General features: G+C 43.3%; 1 protein-coding gene across 1 annotated transcript; it reads right to left on the reverse strand.

Moving 5' to 3' along the window:
• Positions 1 to 1,618: 1,618 nt before the first annotated feature.
• On the reverse strand, positions 1,619 to 12,047 carry bfsp2 (beaded filament structural protein 2, phakinin; the record flags this gene model as incomplete). Its single annotated transcript, XM_084056680.1, has 8 exons — positions 1,619 to 2,002; positions 3,735 to 3,979; positions 4,813 to 4,944; positions 6,348 to 6,509; positions 7,297 to 7,453; positions 8,747 to 8,829; positions 10,730 to 10,972; positions 11,787 to 12,047. 8 exons carry the CDS (start codon positions 12,045 to 12,047, stop codon positions 1,912 to 1,914), a joined length of 1,374 nt encoding a protein of 457 aa, XP_083912806.1. The 3' UTR covers positions 1,619 to 1,911.
• Between the last annotated feature and the right edge of the window lie 584 nt (positions 12,048 to 12,631).

Consider the following 12,631-nt stretch of genomic DNA (forward strand, 5'->3'; position numbering starts at 1 on the left):
CTGACCAGAATGGAACAGAGCCTTCTTTAGTATCATTGGTAACACCTGTGAAGGAAGTAAGAAGAGGCCCAATTTCTTTCCAATATGGCTGCTGTGCATAGAGCCTATTGGCCCATGTGTTAGGGGCAGGAAGCCGGGCGAGGAGGGTGATATTTATCACTGCACGTATGCTCCTGGGGCAGCACCTGTCAGCAGGGAGTGTTGTACGGGAGGAGTAGGATGAAGGCTCTACCGTGTGGCGAGGAATTAATTGGCATAACGACTAAATTGGGGAGACAAAGGGGTAAAAAGGAAAATAAATAAATAACTTTCAGAATAAAAAAAAATGAAGAGCAGCGTATCTGCAAACTCTGCAACAAGTATGTATTGTAGTGCAGCAAATAACAGCAATGTTTTGGGAGAATCGTTCAAAAGGCGATACAAGCGTGAAATTTGGTACAAATCATCTTTGGAGGTCACTCTTAGATTTAAAAACTGGGCCACTTAAAACGTAAATCAAAGTGGGCAGACATTTATTTCAAAATGAGACTGTTTTTGCATTTCAGCATATCTTTGCCCATACTTTTGTGAGGTCAATCACCAAATAGCACTCCCATTGTATGTTTTTTTTATGAGTTACCATTTATAACCATTAAAATTCAAACATTTCAAAAACACGCCATACAACTGTGCATGCTCACAGGCAAACTCAGGGATTAAAGCAAACAATATATATATATCATGACTGCTGAACATGTATTCTATTTTTTTCCATCTGGTTCTGTTTTCTGCGTCTTCCGCGGTGACTCCAGCCACCTGCATGTCCTCTCTCACCGCATCCTTAAACCTCCTTTTTGGCCTTCCTCTTCCTCCTTTGGCAGCTCCATCTTCCTTCTCCCAATGTACCCCTCATCCCGCCTCTGCATAATGTCCAAACTATCTCAACTTCGCCTCCCTTGCTTTGTCCCCGAACCTTCTAACCTGGGCTGATCCTCTAATTTAGTCATTTCTGATGTCCTTCCTTGTCACTCCTCATGAGAATCATAGCATCCTCAATTCTGCCACCTCCACCTGCCTTTTCCTCAGTTCCACCGTTTCTAAGTCGTACAGCATGGCTGGTCTCACTACTGTCTTATACATCTTCCCTCTCACTGTTACCCTTCTGTCACAAATAACTCCTGACGCATCCTTTCCATCTCACTGCCTCTGAGTGTCCAGCCAATCTCTACAGATCCTTTTCTATCTCCTTGGTGTCCAACCTCTCATACAACTCCTCATACTCTTTTCCTTAGCCCTCGCCACCTCTCTCTTCGCCTTGCCCCTCATCTCCTTGTACTCCTGCCTACTTTCTTCATCTCTCTGGCTGCCTTTCTTATATCCTACCTGAGCTCCACACAGCATTGTTCTTTTTGCATCTTCCACAATTTGACCGTTTTCTCTGTCTACACACTAACATCAGCTCCAAAAGTTAAAGAGTTGACCCAGAGGAATGTTCACACCAAATGTCATGCTTGTATCACACTGTACTAGGCCTTCAGTGGTTCATGGCAGACAAACAACTCAAAGTCAATCTAGCAGCAGTCAACACATTTTCATTGTTTAATTTATTATTTCCAATCCATGTCTTTTCAATAAAACATACAGACTCAGGTGTCCTGATTATTGAAGAAATAACTTAATTTAAGAGACGCTTTATGTTGTTAAAACATCCCACCAAAAACGAGCCGAACCGGCTGAAACCGGTGTGATCTCACAGAATAGCATGCTATAAAAGGTCTTTAGAAAAAACACACGCCCTTCCCATTCTTCAGCTTAGAAACATTTTCCTCCAAGGCATGAAGCTGTTTTACACCATTTTTTACATCAATTATTGTCCAGCATCAGTTATGAATGTAAATGTGATTTGTAACGACGTGTGTCAGTTTGGGTACATTAGCACTTTGCCTTGCTTCCGGCGGGGGGCAGAGTTTTGCCGTCTGGTATCGGTACAGTGCCGCTGGCCCCTTCAGGCACTGAGCTGCCCCTGTAGAGGTGATATCATAATTAATATCATTAGTTAATATCGTACTATAGAGGAGTGGTTCCCAAACTGTCTGTCGGGAGCCCAGGGGGGTCCCCGAATTATTTTGGGGGGTCCCCAGATGATTAGCTTAATGCGCAACATTGTTTTCTCACTCAACAGTTAACAGACCAACATACAGTATAAGTGTATACAGGGTATCTGCACATTTCTAAAGTTACAATAGGCTCTATGCACAGCAGCCATATTGGAAAGAAATTTGTCCTCTTCTTACTTTCTTCACAGGTGTTACCAATGATACTAATGAAGGCTCTGTTCCTTTCTGGTCAGGGTGCTGATACCGTGCATGTTGCCTCACTAGAAACACTCCATTTTGGTTTCCAAATGGCCCCTTATGGTGGGTGTCTAACTCTGAGAGTTATGGGGGTCCTTGAAAATAAGACAACCACTATGCCACACTAAACAGAACGGCGCCTTAATTAGTATTATTGGTAACACCTGTAAAGGAAGTAAGGCAGGGGCCCAATTCATTCCCAATATGGCTGCTGTGCATAGAGCCTATTGTCCAAATTGTCAAATATTACGTAAGCAAGAGGCAAACATTGTGAAAATAGCCGATCTTCAAGCTTACGCCTCCCGCAACCTATTGATTGATTGAATACTTTATAATAACAGGTTTGATAACGGTACAGCAGTACAGTCAAGTTGTGTCTATTGTGGTCCGTTGTAGGCTGCTTAATTCATCAAAAAGGCATAGAATACATACAGTACAATGCTTTACATATCAAAAACAACACCAATAGATCTGTGTACAGAGAAGAGAAGAAAGCGGGCAGGTGGGGAGTGGAGGGGAAGCCACCAGGGTAAGGATGCAATGCTTTTAGTTTAGTGTTGCGTGTAGATGGAGAGTCGAGGGTTTTTAAATGTCTTTTGACAGGGCATTCTGCATTTTGGTGGCCATGTAGTAGAATGCACTTTTCCCCCATGTTTGTCTCGAATTTAGGGGGAACAAGGTCATCATGGGACCTAACACCCAACCACACTGCCCTAACATTCTGCGTGCTTTGGTTCCACATGATTAGTAATACTATGTCTGAAATGTGGAAAAATAGCATCCTGGTTAATAGTGGTGGTGGTTAGCATAATATCGTCTGGGTGTCCAAAACTGTTACTTTTCAGGATTCAAAAATAGCAAAAGTAGCAGATCTGCAAGCTCGAAACGTGTCACTTTGTGTTGCGTTGGCACGTTTCGAGCTTGCAGATCTGCTACATTTGCTATCTGCTACCTTTGATGATCAAGTAGGGCGAAAAAACACAAAAAGTTAAAGGAGGAGTTCACCCAAAAAATGACTTATTTTCTATCAATTGCACACCCCATGAAGCCTTAATTGAATTCATGGATTTATTTTTGTTTTTGTGGCATTCCTAAGCCAATAATTTGATGACCGGGCGGGTGTGTATCCGGTAGGAGACACAAATAATCTACTTTGTGTCTCCTACCGGATACATTAGCCGGTAGGAGACAGGAATCAAATTATTAGCTTAGGAATGCGACAAAAACAAAAATAAATCCATGGATTCAAGGCTTCATGGGGTGTGCAATTGATAGAAAATAAGTCATTTTTTGGGTGAACTCCTCCTTTAAACTATGCAGATAAGAGATTTCTGCCTGACAACAGCAATATCAGACTCACATGGGGGGGGGGTAAATTAATTGATTAATTAATGGACTCACGTGGGGGGTGGTGGGGGCTGGAAGCGGCTCTCCTCCCCGTCCAGGATGCCGTGGTACAGTCCGATCTCCTGCTCCAGGCGGAGCTTGTTGCCGAGCAGCGTCTCGTAGTCGCGGCGCTGCTGCTCGATGTCGCCGCGGACGTCGCTCAGCTCCGCCTCCAGCTTGGCCACCACGGAGCCCATGTTCTGCAGCTCGATGTCGTGCCAGTGCTGGGCGTCGCTCAGGGAGTTCTCCAAGCCACGTTTCTGTTATAGGAGGACATGATTGATTGTTATATTCTAAAACAAACACAACGTTGAGCATCGCTCTTCTCCAGACCCTGCTTCTGTTCAAAACAAATTGCAAACTTAGATTCTAACTAACTAACTAACTAACTAACTAATTAACTAACATAATTATTCTGTTGAAAGCGAACAGTTCTCATTCAAACTAGATTCTATTGTTCATTAAGTTTGCTTCATTCACAAAGCCGTTCGTAAATGTCCTACTGTATTTTAGTGTATTTGTTTAAAGGTAGGGTAAGTGATAAGTGTTAAATAGCTCTATATTGTGATAGCCTAGTCATTGCCATAGAGTGTTGGTTCAGTAACAGGAGTCTAACCCTAACCCTAACCCATTTTTTAAGCCTTTATTGACAAATGCAGTGGAGAGAGAACAGGCCAATGTCATATTGCAACTGGTCCGGCCGGTCCGGAATCAAACCAGGCGCCATAAAGGCATTTTGAAGCTTAAAGGGAGTTCACGCCCCCAAAATACCTTTTTTTCTATCTGTTAGTCACCCCATGGAAACTTGAATTCATGGATATTTTTTGGCTGGTCATCAAATTATTGGCTTAGGAATGCGACAAAAACAAAAAAATATCCATGAATTCAAATCTCCATGGGGTGACTAATCTATAGGAAAAAAAACTTGTTTTGGGGGTGACTATTCTGATTTGTATTTATCATCCAGTGAAGTTCTTGTGTGTGTGTGTACGAGGTGTATTTTACCTCTAGATTCAACCTATTAAATCCTTTAGTAGTTGGTTGAACAGCTAAAGTGTTTAGAGTTAATTAGAGTGTCAGTAGTAGTTCTTACCAGAGCTCTGATGGACTCGGTCTCGGCCTGCAGACTCTGGATTCTACAGCAAGCGTCGTTACATTCCACCTTCAGCGTCTCCAGCTCCTCTTCCTCACGACTCAGTTTGCTGCTGCTCACACACTCTGCCTGCTGCGCACGCACACACACGCACGCACGCACGCACGCACGCACGCACGCACGCACGCACGCACACACACACACACACACACACACACACACACACACACACACACACACACACACACACACACACACACACACACAATGTTCAGTTTACTGCTGCTACAAACTCGGCCTGCTACACAAACACAACATCACACACACACCTATAGCCTACACATACACACATGTACATACACGTACACACATGTACACATGTACACATATACACACACACACACACACACACACACACACACACACACACACACACACACACACACACACACACACACACACACACACACACACACACACACACACGTACACACTAGGCCTGTCACAATTCTTGTAATCGCAATTATTTGAGATAATCGTCATTATTGTGTCCATGTTGAAACATTTTCGTACATTTTTAAACATTTTCCAGAAATAGATGATCAACACAGCGTACAACGCGTCACTTTGTGACGCGTTATTATTAAATATTATTTATTATTATTATTGCTGACATTATTAAATATGTCAGCAATGTATTTGTAAATGAAAGTTATTTGTCATATCTGCCGTGTGCAATTTCTTTTATTCTGAAGCCTAAAAGGCAAACAGAAATGTCATTTTCGTTCCATTGTTTTGTTCTGACGTTCAATGCCAGTAACACAATGAAATCGCCAATCGCAATTATTTGTATGACAATGAATCGTCAACTTAAATCCTGTAATCGTGACAGCCCTAGTACACGTGTGTACGCAGCAGTGGTGGAAAAAGTACTCAAATTCTTTACTTAAGTAAAAGTATCAATACTGCAATATAGAAATACTCCGTTACGAGTAAAAGTCCAGAATTCAAAATTTACTTGAGTAAAAGTACAAAAGTGTTGGTATCAAAATGTACTTAAAGTACCAAAAGTAAAAGTACTAAAATGTTTGAAAATAGCAGATCTACAAGCTCACAACGCGTCGCGATGCGACGCGTTGTGAGCTTGTAGATCGGCTATTTTCAAATAGCCTAGGTATAAAATAAGGCTAAAGTGGTTAATGTATGTTTTATAATATCATAATTTACATCTGAAAAGTAACTAGTAACTAAAGTTTTCAAATAATTGTAGTGGAGTAAAAGTACAATATTTGCCTCTGAGATGTATTTGAGTAGAAGTATTGGAAATTGGAAATACTCAAGTAAAGTACAAATACCTCAAAACTGTACTTAAGTACAGTACTTAAGTAAATGTACTTAGTTACTTTCCACCACTGGTACGCGTGGATGAAGTGCTAATAATGTGACACAGATTCAATGACTGACACACCAGTACAGTTATACAACAGTCCATGATAAAAATAACATTGTCGTTGTGGTTATCTGTGCATTGTTACTTTGCACTCCAGGTAGCTGTCGGTCTCGGCTCGGTTCCTCTCGATGACTCTCTCCCATTGGTTCCTGATGTACTCCAGTATGTGGTCCAGGCTGGTCTCAATGGGAGCGTCCGGTTCGTCCACCTCCCGACCCGCCAGCTGGCTGTACAGAACGCGCACGTCCTGTACGGATCACAACACAATGACACCACTTCCTGTACAGGTTAGTTAGAACACAACATTGACAGATCAATACGCTAGTGATGGATCATGAGTTAATAAGGTAATGTAAGTTAATTTAGTATACTAGGTGGTCTTGTCAGATCATAAGGTACCTCAGATAAATAAGGTAATAAGGTAGTGACAGATCATAAGGTACCTCAGATAAATAAGGTAAAAAGGTAGTGACAGATCATAAGGTACCTCAGATCAATAAAGTAATAAGGTAGTGACAGATCAATAAGGTAATAAGGTAGTGACAGATCAATAAGGTATTAAGGTAGTGACAGATCATAAGGTACCTCAGATCAATAAAGTAATAAGGTAGTGACAGATCAATAAGGTAATAAGGTAGTGGCAGATCAATAAGGTATTAAGGTAGTGACAGATCAATAAGGTATTAAGGTAGTGACAGATCATAAGGTACCTCAGATCAATAAAGTAATAAGGTAGTGACAGATCAATAAGGTAATAAGGTAGTGACAGATCAATAAGGTAATAAGGTAGTGACAGATCAATAAGGTATTAAGGTAGTGACAGATCATAAGGTACCTCCGATCAATAAAGTAATAAGGTAGTGACAGATCAATAAGGTAATAAGGTAGTGGCAGATCAATAAGGTATTAAGGTAGTGACAGATCATAATGTACCTCAGATCAATAAGGTAATAAGGTAGTGATAGATATAGATCAAGGTACCTCTTGGTGGTTCTGCTCCAGGTGAATAAGGTAATAAGGTAGTAATAAGGTACCTCTTGGTGGTTGTGCTCCAGGTCGTGGAGCTGCTCTCTCATGCTGTCTATCTGAGCATCCAGTTCAGTCTTGGTGAGGCTGGCCTCGTCGATCACTTTATACAAAGAGTTAATCTCCTCTTCTACTGCCTTCCTGAATGGCTGCTCATTCTCAAACCTGCACACAGAAACACTGCTAAGCCTCATTGTCTTCACCGGGCCGACCGGCCGGGAGGTGAAGACAATGAGGAGGTGAAGACAATGCACATTCCTAACTTCCACAGTGAGTGCGGAGTGAGCGAGAGAGCAGAGATTTGAGGATTGGAATTTGGCTAATGTTTTGAACCCTGTGGTCTGCCTGTCTGTCTGTCTGTCTGTCTGTCTGTCTGTCTGTCTGTCAAATGGAACCAAATGGACCCTTACGGGTCCATTTGGTACACACCCGCAAGGGGCCATTTCGAACCCCCTCAAGGAACCATGAGGGTCCCTGGACACACATTTTAGACCCACTGGTGTAGCAGAGTGTTTCCAGTGAGCCAACATGCACAATATCAGCGCCCTGACTCTGTTTGACCAGAATGGAACAAAGCCTTCATTAGTATCATTGGTAACACCTGTGAATGTCTTCACAATATGGCTGCTGTGCATAGAGCCTATTATGATACAACCACTGCAGGTAGAAAGGCGTCGTCACATTTCACAGAATAATGTGTGAATGAACGTTAACGTGTATGTCATGTCATATAAGGTCATGTCCTATTGGCTCATGTAATCATAACGTTAAGTTTATGTCATGTTATGTATATAATGCAGCGGTTCTCAACCTGTGGGTCGGGACCCACAGGGTTAGGGTTCCCACATGATTCTTGGGGGGGTCCCCAGATGACAGTAAAAGTGACAGTAAAAGGACTTTTAAGACCTTTTTAATTTAAAAAAAGGAAATTAAGTGAAATGAAAAAAGACCATACTGCATCATTAGTAACAAACTATACAATAAAAACTGGTCAAACATTAGCCAGACAATATAAGAAACATTGTGAGCTTGCGAGGCGTTGTAGATCTGCTATTTTCATAATATTTATCTGTGGAAACGAGTCGAACTAAATGTAATGCCTCAACTCCTACATTCCAAGTGCTTGTCAGGGTGGGGGGTCCCCAGTTCAAATATGTTTCATTTGGGGGTCCCCACTTCAAATATGATTATTTTGGGTGGTCCCCAGTTCAAATATGATTATTTTAGGGGGGTCCACAGTTCAAATATGATTATTTTGGGGGGTCCCCAGTTCAAATATGATTATTTTGGGGGGTCCCCAGTTCAAATATGATTATTTTAGGCGGGTCCCCAGCTCAAATATGATTATTTTGGGGGGTCCCCAAGTTCAAATATGATGATTGTGGAGGGTCGCGGCCTGAAAAGGTTGAGAACCACTGACATAATGTCATGTAATCATGTGGTTTTATTCCCACTGACCTGTCTTTAAAGTCTTCAGCGTTGGCGTGGATGTTCTCTGTCTGCAGCATCAGCCTGGCGTTGTCCAGTATGGCCTCGCTCACCTGTCGGGGTAAACTACAATTTACAATCGATTACAATGTAGGCATGTAGCAGACGCTCTTATCCAAAGTGAATCAGAATAGGCTCTATGCACAGCAGCCATATTATGAAGACATTCACAGGTGTCACCAATGATACTAGTGAAGGCTCTGTTCCATTCCTGTCAAACAGAGTCAGGGTGCTGATATTGTGCATGTTGGCTCACTGGAAACACTCTGCTACACCAGTGGGTCTACAGTTGGGGTCCAGGGACCCTCATGGGCTTCCAAATGGCCCCTTACAGGTGTGTACATTTGTACACTCTCAGAGTTATGGGCGTCGTGGAAACCACTGTGCTACACTAAATGGAACAGAGCCTTCATTAGTATCATTGGTAACACCTGGGAAGGAAGTGATAATATGGCTGCTGTGCATAGAGCCTATATTAAGGAGAATAAATAATAATGATAAACTCTAGTCAATAAACAACAAGGTAAATAGTCCCATAAGTAGAGTACATAGAGAACAATGTAGGGCCTCAAAGAAACTAGGACACCAGGTAAACAATGAACCCAGCATCTGTCTAATAACAGTACCTTTAGGCTAACAATGAACATAACATTCTTAACAATGTTGTGGCCAGGGTTGCCAGATCTGCTTATTATAATTTCCCCACAATATTTGATTTGAAAATAGCCGATCTACAAGCTCACAACGCGTCGCATCGCGACGCGTTGTGAGTTTGTAGATCTGCTATTTTCAAATAGCTGATGTATTCGTAAAAGTGCTCACGTGGCCCATAGTCGCTTCTTTTGGGCTGGTTTTCCTAGACCTGGTTGCTTGTTTCTCCCACAGAATCTGGCAACACTGGTTGTGGCCACGGTAAAACAATCAAAGTAACAAAACTATGAGGAAACAGGGATCTACTGTATCTGCATCGTAAACTAGCATCCAGAAGAAATACAAGGAAGTAAAGTGTTAGGTGGTTAGGTGGGGTCCGAAGAGGTGAGTGCTAGGGGGTTAGGTGGGGTCTGAAGAAGTGAGTGCTAGGGGGTTAGGTGGGGTCTGAATAGGTGAGTGCTAGGGGGTTAGGTGGGGTCTGAAGACATGTGGGTCTTTAGACAACGGCGGAACATTGGGAGTGAGTCCGCAGTTCTGACTGAGATGCAAAGTTTATTCCACTGTTTGGGAGCCCAGAGGGAGAAGAGTGTTGGACGTTGCCACCCCTGGAAACAAGGGTGGGCAACTTTGATGATGGAGAGGGCCACTATATTTCCACACTCACTCCAGAGGGCCACATTGCATATACTGTCGGGCAGACACCTCTTATCTCTGTATTTTAACTTTTTTTCGTAAATTAATGCTGTACTTCGCCATTCTGTCACACTAAAGAAGCAAAAATAGCAGATCTACAAGCTCAAAACGTGCCGCAGTGCGACGCGTTTTGAGCTTGTAGATCGGCTATTTTTGCTATTGGAATCCATATATATATTTTTTTGCTCTTTTTGAATTAGAATCCTGAAAAGTTACATTTTTATTTCATTTCAAATGCATTTAGTTATATTCATGTTAACTTTATGAACTTAAATACAAATACATTGGACATAAAAAAAAAGACAATAGAAATGGAATACTAGTCATTAAGCTACCAATATAGACTGAAGCAATTAAAGCAGGTTATGTTTGCATGTTTGGAATTGTAACAGCTGAAATGAATAATATATCAGCATTCCGATATTAACCTGCGGGCCGCATTAAGTGAAGGTGGGGGCCGCATGTGGCCCCCGGGCCGCCAGTTGCCCATATGAAGGTTTATTGTGATTTATTGTATTCTTGACGTCTACGTCAAACAGGAAACATTTGAAATGTTTTACGTCTGTCGGCATCTGTCCGTAGCAGATTGTTAATGTGCAGTACCAGTACCTGCCTGTAGATGTCCTCCCAGTCCTGCCTGAGCGGGCCCCAGGCTCCGGCGCTGGAGCTGCGGCGGTCAAGACAGTGTCTGATTTGCTCCTCTAGCTGCTGGTTGAGCTGCTCCAGGGCTCGAACCTTGTCTCGGTACTCCATCAGACAGCCGTTCAGGCCCAGGGAGCCGCCGCCGCTCTGGTGGGCGCGCTCTCCGGCGCCCCCGCGGGACACCACCGGCACCGAGGTGCTCCTCAGGCCCTGCGGGGAAAGGGGCCCGTCGCAATTACTACTATGTAACGCCCAGGGATTCGAATCCGCGGGTCTCCCGCGCGGAAAGCCAACATCTTAAAGGTTTCATGACATTCAGTTTTACCACATATAAAAGTTTTATCAAAAAATTCCACTCCAGTGATCCATGGCAGGTGTTTTTCTCTCACATTTCTAAAGCCTTTTCAACAATGAAAAAAAGAAATCTTTGCCTGCGGGTGTCGCTGTTGAGGGATTTTGCCTGTCAATCATCGCCTCTGCTAAAAAATGTTTTTAAAAAAAGTGAAAATGAATGTCATAGAACCTTTAACCACTAGACTAAAGGGAATTCCCTGTAGGCCGGGGGAAATATTAGACTTTTAGGTCATCAGGCAGAGGCTCCTACATGCTAGATGCTACCTACATAATCGCCTAATCGCAAATGTTTTGACATAATCGCGATTATTTTCCATAATCGCCATCATCGTGTCGATGTTGACAATTTTTCACATACATTTTTTCATAGTTATTAATTAATGTCGGTCATTTCTTTAGGTTATTTGGCATGTCTACCCTGTGCAACTTCAAAGCCTGAAAGCCAAACAGAAACACCATTTTTTATTCATATGTTCCAGTGTTCAACGACACAATGAACCCATTAAGACCTGGAACGCATCTGTGTCACTTTAGATTTCTTTGGCTATTCAAAAATAGCAGATATACAAGCTCATAGCGCGGCACCGAGTGCCGCGCTATGAGCTTGTAGATCTGCTATTTTTGAAAAATCTTGAAATGTCACGATCGTCGCGACAGCCCCCCCCCATACCTGCAGGAACACGCTGCTGATGCCGAGCGCCCGTCGGGACACCCGCGTGCCCAGGTTGGAGGTCATCATCCCCATCCCGCCGATCATCATGGGCGCCGTCCCCACGAACACGCCCCTGTGGCCGCCACCGGTGATGGTGGTCCCGGAGCCCGGGAGCCCGCCCATCCTGGTGCAGGAGGCGGAGGAGGAGGTGGACGAACGCCCCTCCGCGGAGGAGGAGGGCTGACCCAGGAAGGAGGATCTACGTCTGGGCAGAGGCATGGCTGCTTGCTCCGGTCAAGCTTGGATGTTGACTGTGTGTGTGTGTGAGAGAGCTGCTGTATAGCCTATAGAACCAAACAGCCCGCTCAGCTGAGCGGACAGGACATTTATTGTAGTCGGGCGCTCTTCTGGAAAACGGTCCGTCTTTTGTTCCCGGAAGCCGTTTGTGTCGCTTCCACCAGCGTAGAGTAGGACCCGGGGTTCTAGTGGCTTTGAGCTCTTTGTGTGTGTGTTTTTTAGTTGTTTGTTTGTTTTCGTTTGCCTCAGCAGGGAAGCTGTGTCACGAACACTCCAGTGAAACGAGCTTCAGCCAAGACAAAGTTATTACCACAACACCGAACCTAACCCTGTAACCCGACACCACCACCACCACCACCACACCAAAGAACTTTATTTAACTGGTTATTAAACAAGACTATCCCACCACACCAAAGCACTTTTTTTTGCTGATGTTCATTTATACATCTACTAGGACTAGGGACATGTACTGTTTTTTATTCCAGGCTAAACTTCAGATTTCAAGGTTGCTGTTGTTTTGTGACATGACACTTACAATAGGCCTACAACAGCTGTGGCAACATTTC

Source organism: Gymnoscopelus microlampas (genome assembly GCF_963454915.1).
Source record: "Gymnoscopelus microlampas genome assembly, chromosome: 5".
Classification (NCBI taxonomy): domain Eukaryota; kingdom Metazoa; phylum Chordata; class Actinopteri; order Myctophiformes; family Myctophidae; genus Gymnoscopelus; species Gymnoscopelus microlampas.